This window comes from Lampetra fluviatilis, chromosome 5 (genome assembly GCF_964198595.1).
Source record: "Lampetra fluviatilis chromosome 5, kcLamFluv1.1, whole genome shotgun sequence".
Taxonomy (NCBI): domain Eukaryota; kingdom Metazoa; phylum Chordata; class Hyperoartia; order Petromyzontiformes; family Petromyzontidae; genus Lampetra; species Lampetra fluviatilis.
In genome coordinates, this window is record NC_136279.1 from 7297436 (window position 1) to 7321848 (window position 24413).

Below are 24413 nucleotides of genomic sequence, written 5' to 3' on the forward strand. Positions count from 1 at the left end.
GTCCGCTTTGCGCCGCACGTCCAGCGGCGATGCTCGGCCCCGAAGCATAAAGCAACATCACGGCAAAGGGGGGGTGGTGATGGGGGGTGGCTGATTCATTCAGTCATTCATTCATTCACTCACTGCAGGCAGACCCAGACATCACACCACCTTCCATAAATTAACAATACAGAGCGCTGTTAGCGAGCACGCACGAAGGCCGGCACGGCGCGCGAGGGGGTGAGTGGCCGTTCACCACACCCGGCCCGCCTTTGTCTCCCCAGTGGCGATGTTTACACACCGCACCAGGTACTCATTTGAGGCTGAGTCGACCTAGGGGAGGCCCAGGACCGGTTCAGATAATCGTCACCGGTGTTGGCCGTGAGCGGGAATCGAACTCGGGTCGCCGGGTTCGTAGTGCAGCGCGCTAACCACTAGACCGATACACACAAAGACACAAGGTTCTGTCTCACCACTATTTAAAATATATATATCATATGATGTATATAACTTAAACATATACAATCATAATAAAGACGTAACTATGGAAAGCAATGACATGCATATCCCTCGGCCTTAACTGCCTTCTGGACCAATATTTTCCCATTGAATTCATGAGTGTTTTGTCTTTATTGCTAATCATAGCGGGTGATGGATAATTCGATGGTGATCAATGTTTCCACGTTTCCGTGGCAGGGCCCAGAAACACCCATCGTGTTAGGGCGCGACACTCGTAGCTCCGAAAATTTTAAGTTCCTTTCCATTTTACCCAAAATATATACAGTACTGCACATATAATACCACATTCAAATCCATTAGCCTGCGAGCCTTCCCGCATCAACGCGTCCAGCGGTGCGGTGACGTTCCCACTGCGTTGTATTGTCTGACTCCACCGTCGTTTTCATATCGTCACGGATCACGTGTGTGTACCGCCGCTGCTGGATGAGGTCCCCCGCACACCGTGCATTTCCGTGAGGGGTGATTTCAGAACAGGCCCTAGACCTTTGGGGGCCCTAAGCAAAATTTGGTTGGAGGCCCCTTTGATGTATGATTGTTTTCACCCACTAGCTAGCAGTGACTCTAGGGGGCCCTCTGCTGGCCACGGGGCCCTTTGCAATTGCAAGGGTCGCTTAATGGCTGGGCCGGCTCTGGGTGATTTGACCGTGCCTCGCCACGCTGATCAACGCGGGTTGGTGAAGGTGGGGGAGCATAGGACGTCGAGGCATAGTACAGTACAACAATTGGTGTTTCTCCCACTGCCCTCTGCTGGTTGACAACACCTGAATTTAACACGGAGGCTTTCTCGACCAATATTATTCATAATATAGGTTTTTGGGTCAGATCGCGTTATTTATAAATGTGTGCATATATGATTCATTTTTTATGTGGCAGATGCTATATTGGACAGACGGGACGCAACATCAGCGTAAGATTAAAAGAACACTAAAGAAACATTAAATTATCTCAAACACAGCTGTCGGCAGTGATAGAGCATGCTTGTCAACAAGGACACTCAATTGATTTTGATAACGTTGAAGTGTTGTGTAAAACTAATTTTTACCGGCCAAGACTAATTAGAGAATCCATTGAAATTGAGAGAAACAGAAATAACTTAAATAGCTCTGACAGCTACAGGCTTAGTGCGGCCTGGAAGCGTATTATTAAATAAATACAATTAAAATTCCTTATAAGGGAAACATACCAATGAATAACAATTGAATGATTACCAATCTATATAATTGCAATACCCTCCCCCTCTTTGCCTCGAATCACTGCACCAGATTGAATTGAATTAAATGATGACGTCACCCTGCTGCTGCTCTATTTAAGACCGGAAGCAACAGGAGAGCTTCACCATTCTTGCCCGATGAAGCTGATTGTAATCACCAGCGAAACGTCGTACTCAAATAAAAAACTGCTGTTGATTCTCTCTTCAACACACCGGTGGGCTAAAGAAGTGAATTATTTTGTCCTTTGAAAAACGTGACACATTTTACTGTTTGGCCGTGTCGGGTGGTGGAGGGTTACGACCCATTTATAAATAACGCGATCTGACCCAAAAACCTATATTATGAATAACACCTGATTTGTTGTGTTGGTTGCATCGTGAAGACGAAGAAAAATGAATGTGTCATTCTGTCATCGCGCCGCTGGTTGAATGTTGTTGGCGTGTTGGTGTTGGTCTGGGCATGTACGAAAGTCAAAGTCTCATTTTTAAAATTAGTCCTTCAATATTCAGCTCTTGTCCCACGGTGACCTCTGTGCATGGGCCGTGACCCCCACCCCACCCACCTCCACAACCCCCCCCCCCCCACAGGCCCCCCCCACCCCCCTCACACGAGGCCATTCATTGAGCGCTGTTAAATTCAGGAGAGGGGTTTCACGAGGGGTGGTCATGACGACCACAGCTTTCAACAAACCGCAGTCTCAAAAGGGGGAAAATAGAGACAGAGACAAAGATCCCCCGTGTAGCCTTAACATGCCGTGGGGGCAAGTGCTATTAGCGAGCACCTATGAAGGCCGACATGGCACACGAGGGGGGTGGGTGGCCAGCACCACACCCGGCCGCCTTTGTCTCCCCAGTGGCGATGTTTACACACCGCACCAGGTACTCATTTGAGGCTGAGTCGACCTAGGAGAGGCCCAGGACCGGTTCAGATAATCGTCACCGGTGTTGGTTGGGTCGATGGGTTCGTAGCGTGGCGCGCTAACCGCTACACTACCGATACACACAGAAAGACAAAGATACAAAGACAAAAATACAGATATATACAGAGTCATACACAGATACAAGACGCCTACATACACACATAGACGTACATACACAGATATAAAAAAAAAATACAAAGAGGCAGATATACATATGCAAGCATACAGAGGGACACATACATAGACATTGGTAAATATGTACAGACACACTGAAACATGTCCTCACACACATACTAAGATATTCCCGTATATTCTACAACAACTTTTGGGGAAAGGGCCGTTAGCGAGCAACTATGAAGGCCGGAACTGGACGACTGACACACACACGCACCTCCTATCCACTACACACACACTCTCCTAAATGCACACACACACGCACACTTTCACCAACCCCTCTCCCCTCCCCTACACACACACACACTCCAAAAAAACACACACACACAAATTCCACCCCAAACAAACCCAGAGAACGTGTTCACGATTTCCCGCACCCCTCCATCTCCCCACTCTCTGTCTTGTCCGTCTCCGTCTCTCTCTCTCTCTAACTGATCCGATCAGCCTCAACTTAGAGGTCTCGCCTGCATGAGCTCACGAACGATGTCGATTCTCTTAACGCGCGAGGGGGTTGCGGGCGAGGGGCGCGGGAGCGACTGATGAGCCGGCAGCGGTGACGGAGAGACGGGAAGGCAGCGCCGAGAGGAGAGACGCAAGGGAAGAGAGGACCGCAATGGGTGAGCTGGGACGTGGAGCCATCGGTATGTGCCCGCCACGGTGACGAGATGTTAACTACCTCGCCTGGTACGCAAGGAGGTCGTGGGTTCGATCCCGTCGTGATCTCGACGCCCGTCCGTATATTTGGAACTTGCGTGCTCTCGTGGTCGCGTGGAGTTTCCCCCCCCCCCTCCGTGTCCTCCGCGGTGTTTGCCTCCACGTTTCGAAACGTGCGCTTCGAGGATTTGGCCGCTCAAAATCGCCACGTGCGATGAGCCACTTCGTTCCAGCTATCATGTGTCGGCTAGGTCGCTTCTGAAATAAAGAGCTGCACGGTCTATAGTTCAGCGAGCCTGACCTGGTCAAATCTTCAAAAGGAATTTCGTTTGGTTGGGTTGTTGGATCACGCTGAGATGGGAGGCGCGCCCAAATGCGGGCAGTACAGAAAGTAGGAGAGGCGCCGCTGTATGTTTCGAGTGTTGACCACACGCGTGTGTGTGTCTGAAGGGAGAGGGGGAGGGTGTAGGGGGGGGAGTGATTTCTCCCGACACTCTCAGGTCTCATCCGAAACGCAAAATACGTGGTGGAACCTCCCCCGTCAGTATCCTCCTAACAACGAGTCTTGAACCTCAGAGAGGGCGCTCGCTCTCTCTCTCTTGCGATACACCGCATTGGCGGGTGCAGAGGTGGTTGTTAGTGCGCTGCGGCGATGCAAGCCCGACGTTATAAGTTCGACCCTCCGAGCCGCGGCTAACGGCGAGTTATATCCGAACCGCAAGTCTGCACTGAGCAGTGTGGTCAAGTGTTTCTCGCTGATGACGCACTTGTGGTCGACTGATCGACGAGGGCACGCTGGGAGGCTGTCACCCAGCAGTGGATTGAGAGAGAAAAGGGGCTTTGGTTTTGTGCGCTCGTCACAGAGAAGGTCGCGGGTTCAAATCCCGGTCGGACTTAATCCGTCGACCAATGTGTACCACATGTACACATTCATATTATTGGTTCTTTCGGTAAAGTCACGTAGATGGGAAACAACAAAACAATTTAAACAAGATTTTTTTTTCAAAATTTCTTGCCGTGGATTCCACACCTGATGATGATTTCTTGTGTTGCAGTCGAAACGTCGTGAGAATTGTTATTGTTTTATGTTTATATTGTTTCGTTGTTTCCCTTCTACGTGACTTTACCGAAAGAACCAATAATATGAATCCCTGCAGTCACGAAAGCTTTAAATCAAAATGTACACATTCGTTGAAGCGCTTACGAGTTAGGGACTTACTCAGGGACAGATAGTATTTAGACCTGACATTCAAGTTTGTATGTGTACGTATGTGCTTGCTTTACAGCACTTTCCACAACAGTCTGTGAAGACTTATACTAGGAGGGGTGGGGGGGTCTTAGTGGCTTGAACAGGGAGACACTTTGAATTGATGTACAGCTACCAATGTCACATATTTTGTGAGCATCGATAATAATTAAAGCAAAATCTCAACTCGTTCCAAGGTCATCAGTGGGGAGCTGTGATCGATCGCTAATAACACAGGCGCGTCGTTTTTGTCTGGCTTTGGTCGACGATGAAGATGCAATTCAAAATTAGAATATTCATACTGGAGGAATCCGATGAGCCACAGAGCTATTTTTCACAAACGTCCAGTTTCGATTTAAAGCTTTCGTGACTGCAGGGATTCATCTTCTTGGTTCTTTCGGTAAAGTCACGTAGAATGGAAATAATAATGAATCCCACCCCGTAGTGGCGGTTAAATTTCGATTTAAAGCTTAAAATTTCGATTTAAAGCTTTAAATCGAAAGAACCAAGAAGATGAAACGTCCAGTTGTTTCGGTGGAACGTGAAGCGGTCATCCAGGCTCTCAAAAAACCGAAGCCCTTGTAGACCTAATTATATATATTTTAAAAAAAGCTATGCTACATGGAGTAACTAGATTTCATGAAGAGAGTGGCAATTTACAAATCAGAAGAGCAGTTCCGTGAAAAACATACGCAACTAGCGGCAGCGAAACATTTTTGAAAAAAAAAATGTTGTCATGGAAAATTAATTGAATAGATAAAGGGACACGTAGAAAGTATTAGCAACGTTAAGATGCGTCGACTACACAGTCATCGTGCTCCTTACCCCGCCCACCCTTGGCAAACGATTTATTTATTTACGTGAAGCACGGCACTCCAAGTACTTCGTAGAAAGGCGTTTTACAAATGTAAATTTGAATGATCCATTATGATTATAACGAGTGATGAAAATTGCCTTGAGGATGTGGTTTGAAGAACACAATTACGGTTTGCAACGCGCATGGGCTCGAGGTAGCTGTCGCACGAGCACAACGCGAAGGGAAGGCAACAAAGCGTAAATCTCGATTTAAAGCTTTCGTGACTGCAGTGATTCATTTTCTTGGTTCTTTCGGTAAAGTCACGTAGAAGGGAAGTAATAAAATAATAAAAACAAAACATAATAAAATAATTCTCACCGTGACTTTACCGAAAGAACCAAGAAAAAAGCGTAAATCGTGCGCGCAGATGGAGACTCGTGTGATGACACGCAGGCGGACAGGAGGAGCAGGATCGAGCGTTTTGAAAACCCGAAGATAGATCGTGGAAAAGCAGCACACCGATGTTGCCTGGAGGGGAACGTTATCGGAACATTTATCCTGGAGGAATCCGATGAACTATAAAGCTTTTTTTCACAGATGTCCACTGGATGTTACCAGTTAGGACACGTGGATCCGAAACGCAGACAATGACGGAGAAAAATGGAGCGCAAAACGCACGGTTGGCTACGTACGGTGTTAAAGAAGTTCAACATACACACATATGGGCTTAGGGGCCGTCCATAAATGACGTCACGCACCTAGGGGCGGGGGTTAGACATTTGTGACGATGTGTGACGAGGGGGGGGGTGGGGGTTGAAGCAAGTTTTATTTTCAAAATGGAAATATGGTTTTGGGGGGGGGGGCAGAGCTTTGCGACGTCATATTTGAGGGGGGGGGGTCAAAAATCGTCCAAAATCGTGTGACGTCATTTATGGACGGCCCCTTAGAGATGTGCATGCTGGGAATTTCACTAAGAGTCAGAGACGAGGAACAGAACAGATGAAAAAACAAACGCAAGCAACCTACTTACTGTACTGCCACATATAGGCCGTGGAGATGGGTGTCGTAGCGGTGTGACGATGTATCGATTAATGTCCACTAACACCCATTAATGAAACCACAGTACACGCATCAAGTCGCCATGTATAATGTTCTTTTTTCAATTCCAATGCGCTGTATTGCAACGTACCCCCTTGCGGCCGCTAGAGGCCGCTATATTCACGGCAATAACTTCGTTCCAACCGATGCTTGATCCACCAACCCAATCTATGAGTTGAAATTGGCTGGACTGCAGGCGTGATGCACCACCATCACCCACCACCACCACCACCCACCACCAACACCACCATCACCCACCACCACCATCACCCACCACCATCATCACCCATCACCCACCACCACCACCCTCCACCACCACCCACCACCACGACCATCAATAACAACACCACACCCGACGGTGTTGACATAAGGTCGTCACTTATGCGATGCAATTGAATGAGATCTCGGCAGCCTGGGTTAGCCTGGGACCACAGGGCTTACAGGAGGGGTGGGGGGGGGTCTGACTTTCTGAAGAGCACTCGAGTCTGGGTGCGGTATAAATCAGGCGAGAGTGCTCGTATGAGGTGCAGTCCAGTCCAGCCGACCGAGCAAAGGCAATTTACAAGCCGTCAAGCCAGTATGTAACGTGAGCCTCTGCTTTTTTTGCTCATTATCCGCACGTACAAATCGACGCACGTGCGCTGGTATGCAGTGGAGTAGTATCACGGGGTTTTTTTTGGCTTAACAAAAAATGTTCAATTATAACGTATGTCATTAACAATCTTGCCCGAAAGCCGAACAGATGTGGGCGTCGATGTTGGTGAGCCGTGTGGTATCAGAGTTGATTGGTTTTGGGATTTTATGGTTTTCGGGAAATCATCGTGAGTGATCATGGACAGATGGAGAGACATGGACGTGATTAATTTCCTGGTTCGCAGCAATATGTATCCTCGTGGCTTTGTTGATAGCGTACGTTCTAATGTTGGGATCTTGCCAATGCAGAAAAGGCAAGGCCCAATCGCATTTGTTTGACGGGCAGCGATCCGGTGAGCACATTGATAATGGAATTAAATGTTGCATTTTAGAAAAATATTTACTTATTACAGAATATAGGTATATATTTGTTAAATCCATAGTATGCATGGTGGATTTTTTCCAGGTACTCACATGAAGATAAATACTCATGAATAGCATTGGTCAAATGTCCCAACATAATTGTTTTATTTAGATTCAGCAAGGCTTTTCTGGGCACACAAAGGACATTATTATTATTAGGAAGGCTCAGTGCACTCAATGTGAAATGAGTGGCACGTAAACACTTTGATGTGATTTCACAAAAACGCAATGATACCGTAATAGAGGGCTACTTAAATGAAGCATAGCATATAATTACCATTGCCCGGTTATTGTTTATCTGGCTAAGTGCCGGGCTCGCAAATCCGGCATTGACCCAGCCCATTGCCTTTCAAAAGTCAACAACAAATTCCCGATGAGTTATGTGTTGGTGTGTGTCAGGATGCTGCATCCAGCAGTAGGTAGATCATGGCTGACGATGACGACGATGAGGGTGAAGTGTAATGGACGTTTACGCCGGACCGCGAGAAATTCGAATGGATTGGGGGAAGCCATGGTCCAGCCGAAGACGACGGCCGTTGTGGTATTCATATTGCCGAGTCAAAGGCTCGCACGGCAGCAGGGCCGCGTTTTTCTCTAAATGTTCTCCTTGGGGTTGTGAGTGACAGATCCAGCGAGGGACGGGGTGGTGCTGGCGGAGAGGACGGCACCCCGGCCACTTCCACCCGGCAGCCGCCACAGGTGACCATGGTCTTGATTTGAAGCTTTCGTGACTGCAGGAATCCAGACTCTCTGGCTCTCCACGTATCCAGGCGTCAGGGGTCAGGATCGAACCCACGACCTCCTGTGTACCAGGCGAGGTTGTTAACATCTCTCCACTGTGGTGGGGACAACTCTCTCCACGGTTGTCTCACGCCATCACGAATCGATCTCACGGCTGGCGTTGCCCACTCGCGCGAATTACACATCTCCCGAACGTTTCCAGAGATGGAGCGGTGGGGGGGGGGCATTTTGTACGACCTCGCCAAGAAAGGGTCGGCCTTCGGCTGTGTTGGGAGCCATGAGAAAGGTGTGGTCACCTATACTCTCTGGTTCTTTCGGTAAAGTCACGTAGATAGAAAAAAATAATAAAAGAAAACACGACGTTTCGGTCGCAACTCAAACGTCCGTCTTCAGGTGAGAAAATGATCTGCTGTTGTGGCTTCATATAAAGATCAGCAGATCATTTTGTCACCTGAAGACGGACGCTTGTGTTGGGACCGAAACGTTGTGTTTTCTTTTATTATTTTTTCTATCTACGTGACTTTACCGAATGAACCAGAGAGTATAGGTGACCACAGCGTTCTGATGGCTCCCAACGCAGCCAAAGGCCGACCCTTGCTTGGCGAGGTCGTACAAAATGCCCCCCCCCCCCACCGCTCCATCTCTGGAAACGTTCGGGAGATGTGTAATTCGCGCGAGTGGGCAACGCCAGCCGTGAGATCGATTCGTGATGGCGTGAGATAACCGTGGAGGGAGTTGTCCCCACCATAGTGGCGAGATGTTAACAACCTCGCCTGGTACACAGGAGGTCGTGGGTTCGATCCTGACCCCTGACGCCTGGATACGTGGAGAGCATGCTCTCCCCGTGGTCACGTGGATTGTTCTCTGGGTCCTCCGGGTTTTCCCTCCGCATTTAGAATAAACATGCGTTTAGAGTATTTGGCAGTTATACATTTCCACGCGATAACGCACTTTGTTGAGCTATCATTTGTGGCGAGGTCGTTTCCGAAAAAGAACGCTATAGCTCAGTGGGCCTTACTTAGCAAAATCTAAATAATTTAGTTTAGTTTCTCCATAGCAGAGATGCCAATGACAACTGTGTTGAGGTTTTGTTGTTTGTTTGTGCCCATGCCAACTGGGCCACCGTGACCCACGGCCACCTGCAAGGGAGTTCAGCTTCGGGGCCCTCTCGCTGGGCGAGCCCCTGCCACCCATCGCCTCCGCCTCCCTGGGATTGAGCCGCACGGCCCCGGCCAGCCCGGCCACCTCCACGCGCGTCCCGGCCAACCGGCCCAAGTCGGCAGTAGCCCGCAGACCACCCAGCGGCGCCGTCACCACCGTCATCACCGTGTCGCCCAGGAACCCGCCACCGCACATGGTGATGGGGTGAGAGGAGGGTCGTCGTCTGCCCCCCACCCGCCCCACCCCCCCCGTGAGGGTTGTAGGGTTATCAACCCTATATTGAGTAGGGGGTCACTGAACACGACCAGTGTTAAGCCTATAGGTTCTACATTCGCATATGGTTACTACATTCAGTGCCGGATTGAGCTAGTGCGGGGTTTGTAGCAAATATCATAAAGTGGCCCTAAATAATAAAAAAACACGTAAATATTTAAATACACATTTTTAACTTGCATAGTAAAGTAATTGTATTATTTCATTTGCTATACAGCCAGACAATACTATAAATCGCTAACCTTAAACACTCAGTCGTTAATAAAAGTTGAAGGCAGCATAGTACTATAGTTATAGAGCATGTGTAGAATCACTGGACCGGAATTGATAGCTTGAAAGCATTTCACGCGGGGCCCTTGAAAGTGCGGGGCCCATAGCATATGTAGCTACTTTTGCGACTAGGATTATCCGGCACTGACCACGTTAAGCCTATGGGTCCCGTGTTAAAGTCCATGGGCCCAATGTTCGTCCGTAGTCCTCAAGTAAATTCCCAACCATCACTGCATTCATGCTCTTGCACACAAACACACACAATAACACTGCTAAAGTGAATTATTATTGTCTTATACTGCTCTGAACCTAAATTGTTGAAGCAAGTGAAATGCACATTGTATGCCGATTTTTTCTTTTTCATCAAAGCGATAATTGATAATATCATTGATAGTCTGTGGTCGTTGATGGATCAGTGGTAATTGGTCTCTATTATTGCCTGTTTATGATGAGGGTCACGGTGTCCAAGCCAAAAGCCCCAGGCCGGTTCACCTTGCTGTGCAAAGGTCCCCGCTACGGCGTGCAATTACGGCACTTTACACACCAAGAACATCGCACGAACACCACTTGTGGGCAAATTACCAAAGGTGCACATACACACACACACGGGTGAACAAGCTGAAATGACCTTGGACCAGGGACTGTTTAGGGCGATCTGCGGCAGTGAAATTTGGCCGCGCGCTTGCGCACCTCCGACTAGCACGGTCGGCTACGCACGGTGAGAAGTTCAACAAAGCGATGCTGAACGACGATCAAGCAAATTTCGATGTAAAGCTTTCGTGACTGCAGGGATTCATATTCTTGGTTCTTTCGGTAAAGTCACGTAGATGGGACTTTACCGAAAGAACCAAGAAGACGATCAAGCAGTTAACTCTCGATAATCTGTGAGCGGATTCAAATGGTGTTGCGGATTAAACGCGCTCGAGACAGGGCAAAATAAAGATACACGCGCGCCGGTTTATGATTAGCTGTTTCTCACTCGCAGAGTAGTCGGTGACCGTCTGCAGAGATCCACAAGTTAACGGATTACTTCAATAAGCAATACAATGGGCACATTCGACATCATCACGCCCCACTTCTACGTGAACATATACAGGGTGGGCCAAAAGTCAGGACACGTAGGGTTGTTATATTTATTTGAGCGAATCACACAGGGGTGATTCCATTCATTTAAACCAAATGTTCAAACCGACTTACCCATAACATAAATGCATGCATGAATTCACTTTTGAAATTAAATTCGGATTCGATTTTTATTTTTAACCATTACAAGTGCAAGCTTTGAACATTCATTAATTGTGTTTAGTCTCAACTCATTCATTCGGGGTTCTTGGTCGAGTTTTGTAAATTACGGATTTGAGGTCACCCCCCCACAGGAAGGAGAATAACACTATATATTAATGATAACAGATACAAATATTAACTTAAAGAATAAACGATAAAAAAATGTTTCATGCGAGTGTTAGATAAATGAAATAACCCTGTCTCCTGACTTTCGGGCTAGCCTGTATTACATTTTCATGGCCTAATTTACGTACGTTTTTACGCACCAAATTAGTTCTCAGGCATTAATGAAAGCATAGTTTATGTTTTATTTCTGGAATTGTATTACATTTTAGTGCGACTTCTCATTGGCCAATATGGAGTCATTGTTCCACCTATTGTTAAACAATTTGAGGCATGAATACTTTTGATAACATTTGAAGTAGATGTCTCCTAGCAATTGTAAGTAGGCACTTACGTTTTATAAACACACGACTGTTCAACTATTTAGCAATGTCTGTAAACAAAATATGTAAACACAGGGTTATACTTTGCACGCAACACATTTAAAACAACCTCCGTATCACGGCCGCTACTTTTCAACGGCAATCCGTTCCCATTCTCAACATCAGTTTGAACTTTCAGTTGAAATTTGTATTCTAGTTCTGCCAAAAAATCATGTCTCATTCCCAGTTGCCTGCGATTCACAAAATGCTTTCAATTCTGGTCCCACTGGTTCTCACTTGACGATAATAACGCTGCGCAGGACCCTGCTGAGAGACGACGACACGTTTCTTAAATAGTCCTTCCGTGCGTCATGTCCACCGCGGTGAACCGCTATGCAATTATACGAAGCGATATCAACACATTCGACTCCTGGTTGATGTCCACAAGAAGGGCCTCGCTAAACAAAAAGACTGGTGAAAGAAAAGTATTGGTTAAACAACAGGAGCGGTGTTGCTCCTACGTAACAGGGATACATCAATGACGTTGTCACCGCACCGTTTTACAACACGTGGGAGCACGGCCGCCAGTGAGACCAATGACATCCGCGGGACGTTGCTGCCGTTACAGCCGGAGTTACACGCAGTTCCCGGACGGCACGGGCACCCCGCAGGCGTGGCGGGAGGTGCGGGCGGTGCACAACTTCCCCAGGGACGCGCCCGCGCCCATCGAGTCCCAGCCCAAGCGATCGGGCAACGGCGGCGGCGGCGCCAACACCAACATCGTGGGCGCCGCCAGCCGGGTGCAGGTGGTGCGCGAGGGCCGGCGGGGCCAAGACGTGGGCATCGCAATTCCCGTTTGGCCCAAGCCCGGAGGCAGGGTATCGGCAATCCGGCCGGACCCCCGCGGCAACGCCCAGCCTCAGCGCCAGCACGGCGCCGCCGCCGCCGAGCGCCCGCCACTCAGCCCGCTCGCCTCCTGCTGCGCCCGCATCTGGCACTACGACGACGGGCACCGCTGGTATTCGTTCCGCGGCAAGGGCGTGGGCTGGCTGTGCGTGCTGCTGCCGGCGCTGCTGGTGGCCGGCCCCGTGGTGCAGGCGCTCAAGCTGATGCAGCTCAACGGGCGCTGCGAGCGGTGCTGGGCACGGTGCTGGGCCCGGGACCCGCTCTACGACTGGTTCAGCTGGCGCGACAAGGGCCCCGGTTGGCGTGCGATGCTGGCGCCGCTGTACGCCCTGCTGTGCCCGCTCGTGGTCGTCTTCGTCATCTTCACCGTGCTGTCGCTGGCGTTCTGCGATTCGGGGACGGCGGGTGCGGACGTGGAGGCGGGCGGAGGTGTCGGTGGCGACGGCGGCGGCGGCTTGGGAGGGAGCACGATGCCCAACGGTCGACCGGATGCATCCAAGCCTCACGGCAAACAAGCAGCAGCGCGCGAGCCAGCCTGGTGACCGCTGGCACTCGCAACGCTCACGACAATAGCGGCGTGAAAAGCAGACACGTCTGCGGAAGCTCACACCGAAGAAAAACTGCAAACGATTGTAAAGCGATGAGTTGTGTCGACTGTTTTCTGAAGATGCAATGCTGCAAGGTTTTATGCAAAAGTGCTCGATCAAAACCTCTCCCTGAAAATGAGTCAACACCGAGTTGAGGATTTTTTTTATGGGAAAGTAATTATTATGCAGAGGGATGGCATGTATTGAAAACATGAAAACGCAAAATACTCTTAAAAACATAATGCAATAGAGACAATGACAAATACGTAGAGGTTGTTACGCTGACAAACTTCACGTGAAGTTGCTTTACGTGAATTTTTTTTAAAGAAACCAATCAAAGCAATATTGTATGCACGTATGTGTGTTGCTGTAGTATAAGGGAGTGGTAATGTGCTGCGCTACGAACCCGGCAATCCGGTTTGATTTCTGCTCACAGTCGACACCCAATGATGAAACGGTCCTGGGCCTCCCCTTGGTCGACTCAGCCTCCAATGAGTACCTGGTGCAGTGTGTAAACATCACCACTGGGGAGACAAAGGCAGCCGGGCGTGGTGCTGGCCACCCACCCCCTCGTGTGCCATTCTGGGCTTAATAAATGCTCGCTAACAGAAATTGCCCCAACAGTCTGTTAAGGCTATACGTGGGGTCTTTTGTCTTTTGCTGTAGTTCACGCAACCTAGGCCTACACTGCACTGTTTGCTGTGCGCTAGCAGTCATACAGTTGTTTGTAAACAATGTGCAGTAATGGAAAAGTGTCTTTTAAATACTGCGTTTGCGGGAAACGACACGAATTACCAGCACGGCACGTTGATGCGAAATTAGGAGCAATGTGATAGTGCCCACTGAAGTGTCCAATTGCCTAAATGTCAAATGGCCCCAAAAGGCAATTTCCTGAAGCGCCTGTGATGTCATAAGCCTAATTAAAGTGCGCATTTAGAGAAGGGAAATAAAGCTTCGACAGAAAGGTCATCCTTCTACATTTTCAAGGCGCATGCTGTTTAGCACTCGAACGAGGTCTGTTTGGCACAACATCCGTACCCGCACATTTGGCTGCATTCTCTTTTAAGCACTTGAATCCACAATTACACTTGGGTGCATCCCAACCAGGGCAACCGTGGTCTAAGACAGCTTCTCCAGCTCATGAATACTAAACAAGACTGTGATTGCCAGTTCATCTATTGGAGGCACATGAAGAGGCATTTTGCCTACATAAGAAAACAATATTTCAAAATTGTATATTAAAAAAAAAAACGAAATCGACCTGGCTACTTCTCCAGACCAGGTTTGAAAAAAAGATCTCACTGCCTTGGGTGGCTAGACTACTTGTTGTAAGACATGTTAAGAAATATTCTCAAGGTGGTCATTTTGGCGAGGTCTCCTAAACTGCCAGTAGTCTCTCGTGACCCCTCAGCCCACGACACATTCTGGCTTAACCACATCCACCAGTATATTGCCACTCAATTGCAAGTCATGTCTACGGTGCACTATTTTAAGTGGTAAAACTACGAACGGATATATGGCCCCAAGTGAGCTGTGGGGAAATTCTGCAACAGACAGTTAGTGTACATCGACGCAATCACATTCGCATAGAGACATTTGTAGCCATCTGGGCAGCGGCCATTTCACCTTCTACATTTGAGAATGCTGATTAGGGAAACGTTGTTAATAGAAAGGCAACCCTGGGCTTCTAAACCAGGTGTTAATTTCCTGACTCCATGCTCACACCCTACAGAGACTATTTTTAATGAATTCTCAGGACGCATAAATTAAGACTTCAACTCTGCGTGGAACAAATTTTGCATTATACCCTCAACTTGCAATTTGTCATTATACGCTCAACTTGTAATGTGTAAATGCATTAGTGCACAATTTACGTAGCAATGCAAGCAACTCCATACTGACAGATGTTTGGTAATGTTTGCATGTAACACCTTTGGGACAAATGCAGAAGACAGTGCATGACTTTCCATCATCTCTCATTTATTAATGGTTACGGTACAATATCACCTTTTACAAGGGAACTGAGTATATGTTAAAAGTGGAAACTACAATTTGAACTTATCTCTGCACTTTTTGGTATCGTTGTAGATAATCAACTGAACTAAGCCCTCACCTAGTGTTTTTGTCTTCAAAACACAACAGCAACGGTTTGCAAGCCGAATGAAAATATGGTCCCATACGATAGCAAAGTCAAAGTTCAAATCTGGTATAGTTTTAGCGACGGCACACAATCACAGGTTTTTAATTTAAAAATGGGAGTGTATTTATTTATTTAACGGTTCAAAAAATATAAAGACCTCACCTTAATAAACACAAGTTTACGAGAACAAAAACACAACGGTAGCACATCGAAAGCAACAAAACGGTTACAAATGTAAAGTGCTCTAAATAAAATGTAACAAGCGGAACCTTACTGTGGCACAGCCCAATATCACTCGCATGATTTTCTCAGTTTTCAGTATTAACGGTGTCGTGTTTTTTTTAAGAAATTGAAATAAATATCAACCATATATACAAACAACTCTGTAAGGAATCACGTGTGAAATTGCGTGTTTTTTTTTTGTTTTTTAAAAATAAAATAAAAAATACTTCTGAACAACTTCTCTTTGCAAGGTCACGTGTACATGCACTCGTGTATTTACGTGGCGTTACACACACACACAAAAACCCAACCCTGTCAGAAGTGGCAGCGGAGGCCTGAACAGTACTGTCGCATACAAGTTCTGAACGCACAGTGTTTGGTGATGATACTGCCCTGTCATTTGCACCAAGGTCAACAGAGTTAATCGTTCTGCTTGAGGTGAATAGCGCGAGGCACAGTTGAAGCTCTTCGTGCTGTTATTTCACATTGAAAATAACATGCATTTCACTTGCTCTGCCCGTCACACTTAATAGCTGCCATCCCCACAGTGGTCGCCTGGATTCCTGTTACACTTATAGGTTATTTGCTGATGAGACATACATCCCCGAGACCGTATCTATAGTACTGAGTTATGAATATCCCCCGAATACAGACTCCCCGAACAAACTGCACTCAAACGCAGCGACAGCCGCAGCTTCGTCACCGTCAACTTAAGCTGCGTCTATGCGCCGATAAAAACACAACGTCTATTAGGGTCAGGCTTACGTAACATCACTCTACCCCCTAGCCCATTTTCCCGGCGTCGCCTGGCGGCCCTAAGCGAGCCTCTCGTGCACGCACCAGCGAGCGGCCCCTCTTCATCATGGGCGTTGGCAACGCTGGCGGCGCTGGCGGCGCTGACGGCGTTGGGGTCAGAGCTCGGTGCGCGAGTCGGCGTTCTGGAACATGAGGATGGAGTTGTAGATCTTGAGGGCGGGCCCCAACTTGATGGCCATGATCTTCACCAGGTCGCACTGAGTTAGCAGCAGGAAGGCGGGCCCGTCAATCTTCTGCTGGCACGGGGGGGGGGAGGGTGGAAACAGGAGTCACTCAAGATAACCAATGCATAAGGGGCTAGCTACACAGTGTTCACACACGCAGTGCTGGTTTTGCCAAGTCATCATCGGCCATGATCAGTTCAATGCCACATGAAGAAAACAACAACCGCCATTTGCCACTAAGTGGTGGTGATGTCACCACGGCGCTTGTGCCAGGCTATGTGCACGTTGAGGCCAAATGAAGTGTCGAACGCCCGCTGTCCGGCAAAACAACCCCCTACCTCCTCGTTGGTGCCGGACGGTAACGCTGTGGTGAGCAGTGCCGTGGGGGGAGGGCCAATTTCGATTGGCCATCCCCCCTTATGGCGTTTGTAGCCACCACAACGGCTAAATTGTGGCTCGGGACGGGTGCGAGGGGCTGGTAACCCCTCCACCTTCAAATAAATTACGATACCGTGGAAAAAAACATGAAGACACACACATGAAGACATACAGTTGGCTACGTATGGTGCTAAAGAAGTTCAACATACATATGTATCTCACGTTAGAATATCTGCATCTGCTCAGAAAATCCAGCATGGTAGGCTTGACAGCGTTTAAGACAGCTGTGATAATTCCTCAGATTTTACCAAGAGCTCGCCGCTGCAATTTGGAAATAAGAGCGTAAAAATAAAAATTAAACGTTATTACTTACTGACCCTTGTTCGACACGAAATTAAATAGTACAAATTAATTATATAATGCAAAGCCTATAGCACCTGGCAGTTCACAAGCATTATTTCAAGCAAGCCTAACTGTTGATAAAGACACTATGTTATCAATGGTCTAGAGTTTGATTCTACTGATGAATGATGCACTCTCAGAGGGCTGTGGGGCCACAATGGGTTATGTAAAAAATGCTTAAAGCTTTTTTGTGTGGAGAGATACAAGGAGACATATTTTATGCTTATATATTGTTATTCACGTTCTCCACGACGACGCTGTTCATTATTGAGTCTAAATAGAAACGAGGGATATCAGGTTTTTCCAGGACACCCCTCAACTCGCAGATTCACAGCTACCAGTAGAACCCTGTGTTGTTCCATTGAGCTCGTGGTTAAAAAAAAAACCCATCAGGGCAAGGCATTTCCGCAAGCACACATAACACTCCTCACACCTGCACAGTTGAGTATTGTGCAATTTGCATGCAGTATTGTGCAATTTGCATGCAGTGCTAATTGTTCATACTTAGCCAACTATTAAATCTGAACATGGAAAAAGCACAGCGGATGTCAAGAGTGTCTGTGTGGACTCACTTCATTTTGAAAGAACTTGGCTTGCTCATCACAACCCGGTAGGGCACTGATGAATTTGGCCACCTGCCGGAAGAGAACGCGGTTTTAAGAACGCTTCCCTGTCTCCCCTTATGCAACGCCACGTGGATCTACAATGAGCAGCAGCTGCCGGGGGCCGCCCCACAGGCTTCAACCGAGAGCCGTTTCTCATCGCCCCCTGCTGTTTCTTCTCTCTCGTTGATCGTCAACCACGTGAAGTTAGCCCCCAGTGCCTTGTTTAAGCAGATAAAGAATGCAACCTTAAATTTGTTTCTTTTCTTGGCAGGAAGGAATTTTGCATTGCTTAAGAATGTACATGTGGCGGTGCTGTATCGAAAGACAATTGTTTTTTCTATTATTACTATAAAATAAGCTTCCAGCTCATTGGCCATGGTTATCACAATGGCAACAAAACAGAAGAACTGTTCCTCAAAAAGTTAAATATTACAAACACAATGAAAGCAGCTTTTCAAAGTATACAGAAAATGTCATGAGTGTCATGTTTCACACCTGCTAGGCATCCAAGTGCACATGTGTAATGAATCTAGATGCTTCCTGGATGCAATGGTGTTCCATTGAATGTAACAAACATTGGGAAAGTGGTTCTAGATTTGAAGCTTTCGTGACTGCAAGGATTCATACTCTTAGGTTTTTTTTCGGTAAAATCACGTAGGTAAAAAATAAAATTAAAAATTACTGAAAGTAATAATAGAAATAAAATAATAAATCACAACGTTTCGGAGGCAACACAAGTCTCCGTCATCAGCTGGGACCGTCACAGCTAGATTTGCTTTATCAAGTGAAGCAGAGATTCCAAGATACAAGTTCTTAAATACAAGTTAAGGGGGTGGTGGTCAATGAAAGGAACGCATTGGGAGGGGGCTAAAAGAGAGTGAATGTGGAACTGTTGGACCTGTTGGTGCACATTCTAGAAGAGAACGAAAATGCCCATGTTGTTTTACCCAGTGTTGGTTGACAATCAAATACAAAAAGGAGAGTGCTGTTAAACGCTGGGGATGTTAACACTCGGTGAAGTAAAATAGAAAAACCTAAGAGTATGGGGAAAGTGGATTTTTTTCCAAAAGGGACTGCTCTTTTTCATCGGGCCTGTACCTTTTGCATTGCCTGTGGGTTAGTGACACCACTTAATTTTTTTTTGCCATCTGCTCCAGCTTTACTGAATATTCGGAAAATATGCAATATTCAGCCGAATATCTGAGAACGGCCGCCAAAAAGATGTTCACAGAAAGTCTGAAAAATCCTTTGATGCACAACAGGGGTGCAATTTCCTAAACCCTGTTAACAGATTGGTGTTTGTCACATGACAGAAAACCGATTTTAATTCCCAAAGCTTGAATGGAGCCAAATGAAGTGAAACAAATCTTTATTATGATGGTTTGTTTGTGTAGTCATTGGTAGTTGAGCCGAGACAATTTACTCACTGCACTTGAGAACCGAATTTAATTTCAGGCGGCTGAAACTGGTTTCGAATCCCTGCATTCTGACCTCTTATAGCCAGCCGGCCACGTCCAGAAAGAGATTCTGAAATAAGTCTGTTTGGAGCTTCGAGTGCCACTCCCTCTGGGTACTCTGGTTTCCTTCCCATATGCTGAACACTCATGAACAGCATTGTCCAAAAAACCCAATGCAGGACCGTCCAAAAAATTAGTCTTGAGACTCAATATGGGCTCTCCGGGGTAGTACATGTTGTTTATGTCATTTATTGTGAAAATTCCATCACAGTTCCTATGATCAGTTTCATTGCTTTCATGGCTTTATTTTGGTGATTTCGAAAAGTGTATTGGTTTAGCCATGTTTGTTTGTTGTAGTACAGACTTAGACTGATGGCCTTAATCTATGTTGTCTTGTGGTTGTTGTTGGTTGTTTGACTTGCATCCAACTGGGATTTTTGCACACAGCGTTGGTGTACGGTGATTTTTTTTCTGCAATACTTTGCTGTCCTTTCTTGGATTTTCTGTTTGCACTTAGTCACATATTCACTTTAAGATGTTTTTTGTTCATGTTTTTTGTTTGTTGCGGTTGCACCCGATTCAAGAGCCGAATGGCTCACAGGGCTATACCTAATAACTTGAACAACTGGCATTGTGGCATCACACACGCACGCACCTCATCCACCCCCCACTTGGACACGTGGCAGGCCGTGATGCCGGCCACCTGCGGCAGGATCTGGCAGTGCTGCTCCCAGAAGAGAGGCAGAGAGCGCGCCGGGTTGGGCGACAGGGCAGACAGGAACATGGATTGCTGCAGAATCCCGGCGTCCAGCTCTGCGAGGCGTGGGACACACGGACAGTCGCAAGTAGCCAACCGTGCTAAGCGGAGGTGCGAGGGCAGGACAGCAAACACTGGCGCAGCTGCGCCGCTCTTATGTGCACGCCCAGGTGCGTGTTCACTTCTCCCCTGCTGATAAAATGTGTTTCGTCCCAAATTTACCATAACATGGTCGAGAGGTGTAATCATGCCTTGGCACACTCATTGATATAAATTAAGGTCGAGATAATAAAAATAATAATATAATAGCATGCAGCCCTTTGTCAATCCACGACTGGATGAAGGCTTTCTTACACACTGTGCTGGTCACGAGAGGCTTATTTGGCCATACCTCATACTGGTCAGTGCGGATTGAAGGGGGACCAGTCCTGGTTCATAAATCACTTGCCACTGATTCAGATATGATTCTGGCTGGGAACACAACTCACTGTGGCAACACGGGTTCCTAGTACAATACACTAACCACTGAGCCACCACTCCGATCCTAGCTTGTGATATGTGCTTTTAACTAAAAGTGTAAGAAACAATGTTTTTCTATTCATATAGTGTATTTAATGTGTTCGCATGACCCTCTCAGCCATTGGCAACTTATGTTCACTGCAATGTTGATGAATAATTGATTCACGGTAATAATTCATCGACTCACTGGGGCGGTAAACCATTACGTTAATGCCATATCCTTCCACTCTCAGCCCTTCAGCCTCCAACATCCCTTTTAAAACATCCCTAAAATAATTCCTCCTCTTTCCTTAGCTCTCGAATGGCACAAGCCTCCTCCTCTATTTGTAGTGTCCTGAGATACGGTTGCAGTTCGATGCTTTTCAAAGCTAAATCATATTGTAACAGCAGCGTGTGCACTCTAAACAATAAAAGCCTTGTATCCTTTCAAATACTTTGCTGAAAATATAAAGGGAACGTGAGAGTGATTTGTCTCATCGTGAGCATGACGACCTCAGGATGTGTCATCAGCAATTCATGTCAGTAAAACAACATGGCAGAAGAGACAAATGGGAAAATTATGAAAGGGCTATCTGCAATGACCAGCTGAGCTATGGGAGCTATCTATAATGCACCCTTTGCAGTTGCCACTACTACTGCTCACATTTATATACTTCAGATGAACTATATATTCATTACACAGGAATGTCGTATCGAGAGAAGTGGTGAACCCAAGCAACCCGACTACCGATTCCCAGTCAAATATAACAACAGCGGTGAATGATATCGGCACTCCTCTTCAGCAACCCACACTGACAAGTGTGTCGAAGAACAGTCCAACAAACCTCCATGACTGACATGTCCCAGGGAGGCCCTTATCCAGGGCTGGATTGATTGACGGGCTGTCGATAATTCTATTATTGTGCCACATACAAGAATAGAGTGTAAACAATACCCTGTTTGTTTTACCGCAATTTCCTCCTGTGATGTTAACTGGTTTACACCGAGCATCAAATAATTCCTATCAGCAGTGTCCAACTCAGCAGGTGTCTCACTACACCGACATGACCTAGCGACAGAATAATGTAGGCGGCGTGCAATACCCTCAGTGACATTCAGCTCCAATCCTGTAGCGTTCTGTCCCTGCTGTGAAGACGGTGCAAATCTGCAGGGGTAGGGGTGGGGGTAGCGTATAGAATATGAACAGGAGCTGATAATCACAAGTCGTTTTATGGTAGCTGAACAGTAACAACAATTGTGCATTTCAGAAAGAAGCCGTGGAGAAGCCTTATAGTGAATCACAAGACAGCCGCCGTTTACAGAGTGTAAACAGTTTGGTAATCGGCTCACGCGCTCGGGTATGGTAGGGGGAACAATATCTTTTGTTAAACTCGGTTCACAAGCCGTTATAACGTTAGATGGAGCTTTACTGGCCTCCTGCGCTCCATTACATTCGGTAGAGCGGTGAATAAATCACTCCCACGTCCGCAGATGCTTACGCAACTGATACGTGCAGCATACAACCTTGTAAGAGTTTACATTGCCAGTTACACACAGCGTATCATTCAATAAGGCTGTTCTCCCGCATGCTTGATGGAGTTAAGAGGATTGTTAAAATGTAATCAGAGGTGTGGTAATCTCAACCTGCTGGGCTTCAAGGTGACAGGAGATAGCAAGACACAAATGATTCCTGACCTACGGTGCAGGCAATGCATTTTTTTTATGTCATCACCATGACTAGAAAAAATCTAAATATTGCAATGCTGGATACTCCTTAAAGTATGTTTCTCGACTCAGTGAGGTTTCCTTGAACGAATAGATTCCAAGTGTCCGTAAAAATGTTAATGTCAAAAGGTTTGAAAGACACACAACTGTGTGAAGTCAATTAGAGCAAAATGCATTTTACTGGAAAAACAAATAAGGTTTTACACTGGTAACTAAAATTAAACTAATCACTGCATTAAAACTGAACACGACTGTACGATGTAATTTTAAATAGTAGGCTAACGTTTCAGCGCAATAGTCTTTTTTCAGAGCAGATCTCGCTCGTAGAGACATTGAGTGACAAAGTTTGAAATCGTACTTTAGACTTTTAACTTAAGACTGAATGTGAACAGCCAATGGTATTTTAAAGTCCTTTTTTGGTACCACGGTGATGAAAAGGTTCCCCATCCCTGCTTCAAAAAGATACCATCCCAGCAGCCCCGCCATGCAAACGGAGTCTGTACGTTGACCTGCCGAGCAAGACCCACGGATACAACGCTGCCCAGTCACAATACACGTGGCCAGCCGACACCATTCCGCCTCCAACAGTGAACAAGTCAAGACCCCACTGCATGTTCAGGGAACCGATCTCGTCAAGGAGCATAAACCATCACGCTAACTCCGGTCATCCTCGCAGCGGCTTTTGGCTGGCCCCTGAACAAAGACAGTCACCGAATTATGCGCTTTCAGATGTGCTTCTGCTGCCATCTGGAACGCTCTTCCTTCCCATATATTGGGAAGCCACTGGAGCTATGCACTTTTAAATCTTGATTGAAAACGAATTTCTTTTTTACAGATTTTTTTGTTTAGCTTGTTGTTCCTCCCCGCACTTCCGATTAGTACAGTTGGCCACGTACGGTGCAAAAGAAGTTCAACATACATACATTCCCACAAAAGCTACAAGCCAACCTTGGTTGAGGAGTTGTGGTGCTGAGCGAGGGCGATGGCGAGGACGTGCTCGACACCTCGTTCTTTTCCTCCTCGACGTCGTCATCATCATCGTCCTCATCACTGCTGTCTTCTGCGCCCTCGGGAGATGTGGGTTGAGACTGTCCCACTGGCAAGCATCCCTGTTGCTGCGGCTGTTGTGGTTGCTGCTGTTGCTGCGGCTGTTGCTGGTCAACTACCAGGGGACAGCCCGAGGGCCGGTGGTGGGTGCTGAAGCGGCCGGTCACGTGGCCCGAGCCGTCACAACCCGGTGTGGGACATTTCCTGCTGAGGAACGAAAACGGCCAGGGCGTGAATCGGAACCGATGACATCGTGACGGCACTGAAATATCAGTAAAGCCTCGCTGAGGCTTTCTTAGATAAATGTTGAAGGTTCTACATAGGGAATTCATTTGTAAGAGGTATTTTGTATATGGGAGGAAATCAAAGTACTACCAGAGAAAACGGGTTTACCAATCAACTTCTTGTACTAACATCTACCGGTAGGCGAGGGTTATTAGGTCAAACAAATGTGTGACCAGTAGGGCCTTGTCTCAATAGGGCTGTGTTTACAGGCATGCGCCACTACACCCCGCATCATGTTGAGTGAGACATGTTCGGTGGAGGAAGCTATGATGTATGGATCATAAACTTGGACACTTAACGAAGAAAACAGAACAAAAACTGAAAACTGTGCAAATAAGCGTGGAGAAGTGCAAGCTTGGAATTACACTGTACTGAATTACGTTATCACAGGCTGATAACATCAATTTGACTGTTACAAAAAGTGATAATGGGCAGGACAATGCTAGAAGACATGGATAATGGCCAGTGGATAAAAATAATGCCGGAGTGGCAGCCAAATGATGGAATGCCTTTGAATGTGCAGGTGCTAATAAAGATCGTTGCATCGCAGGGACGCGAGATTTGGCAACGGTTTCGGCATGCCACCATTCAGCAGTGGATTGATCATGGCTGATGATG

General features: G+C 46.9%; 2 protein-coding genes across 9 annotated transcripts in view; one reads left to right on the forward strand and one right to left on the reverse strand.

The window, feature by feature from the left end:
• Nucleotides 1–2593: 2593 nt before the first annotated feature.
• On the forward strand, nucleotides 2594–13507 carry LOC144932487 (uncharacterized). Of its 2 annotated transcripts, none has more exons than XM_078856618.1 (4): nucleotides 2594–3419; nucleotides 8279–8351; nucleotides 9549–9758; nucleotides 12435–13507. In XM_078856618.1, exons 1-4 carry the CDS (start codon nucleotides 3416–3418, stop codon nucleotides 13252–13254), a joined length of 1107 nt encoding a protein of 368 aa, XP_078712744.1. In that variant the 5' UTR covers nucleotides 2594–3415; the 3' UTR covers nucleotides 13255–13507. The 2 variants fall into 2 exon arrangements, with proteins under 2 accessions (XP_078712744.1, XP_078712741.1); XM_078856615.1 differs by having other exon boundaries at nucleotides 3124–3419; nucleotides 9540–9758; nucleotides 12435–13504.
• Nucleotides 13508–14488: 981 nt separating this feature from the next.
• LOC144932486 (lethal(3)malignant brain tumor-like protein 4) overlaps nucleotides 14489–24413 on the reverse strand; it is a 32175-nt gene continuing 22250 nt past the window's right edge. For 4 of the 7 annotated variants that reach the window (XM_078856610.1, XM_078856612.1, XM_078856613.1 and 1 more), the window contains exons 19-23: nucleotides 23412–23717; nucleotides 21842–21903; nucleotides 20139–20296; nucleotides 17994–18056; nucleotides 14489–16713 (exon numbers count right to left, since the gene is read on the reverse strand). In XM_078856610.1, the coding sequence (XP_078712736.1) occupies nucleotides 16573–16713; nucleotides 17994–18056; nucleotides 20139–20296; nucleotides 21842–21903; nucleotides 23412–23717 (730 nt within the window). In that variant the 3' untranslated portion in view covers nucleotides 14489–16572. The remainder of the gene's footprint in view (nucleotides 16714–17993; nucleotides 18057–20138; nucleotides 20297–21841; nucleotides 21904–23411; nucleotides 23718–24413) is intronic. The other 3 variants (XM_078856611.1, XM_078856609.1, XM_078856614.1) reach the window with 3 other exon arrangements.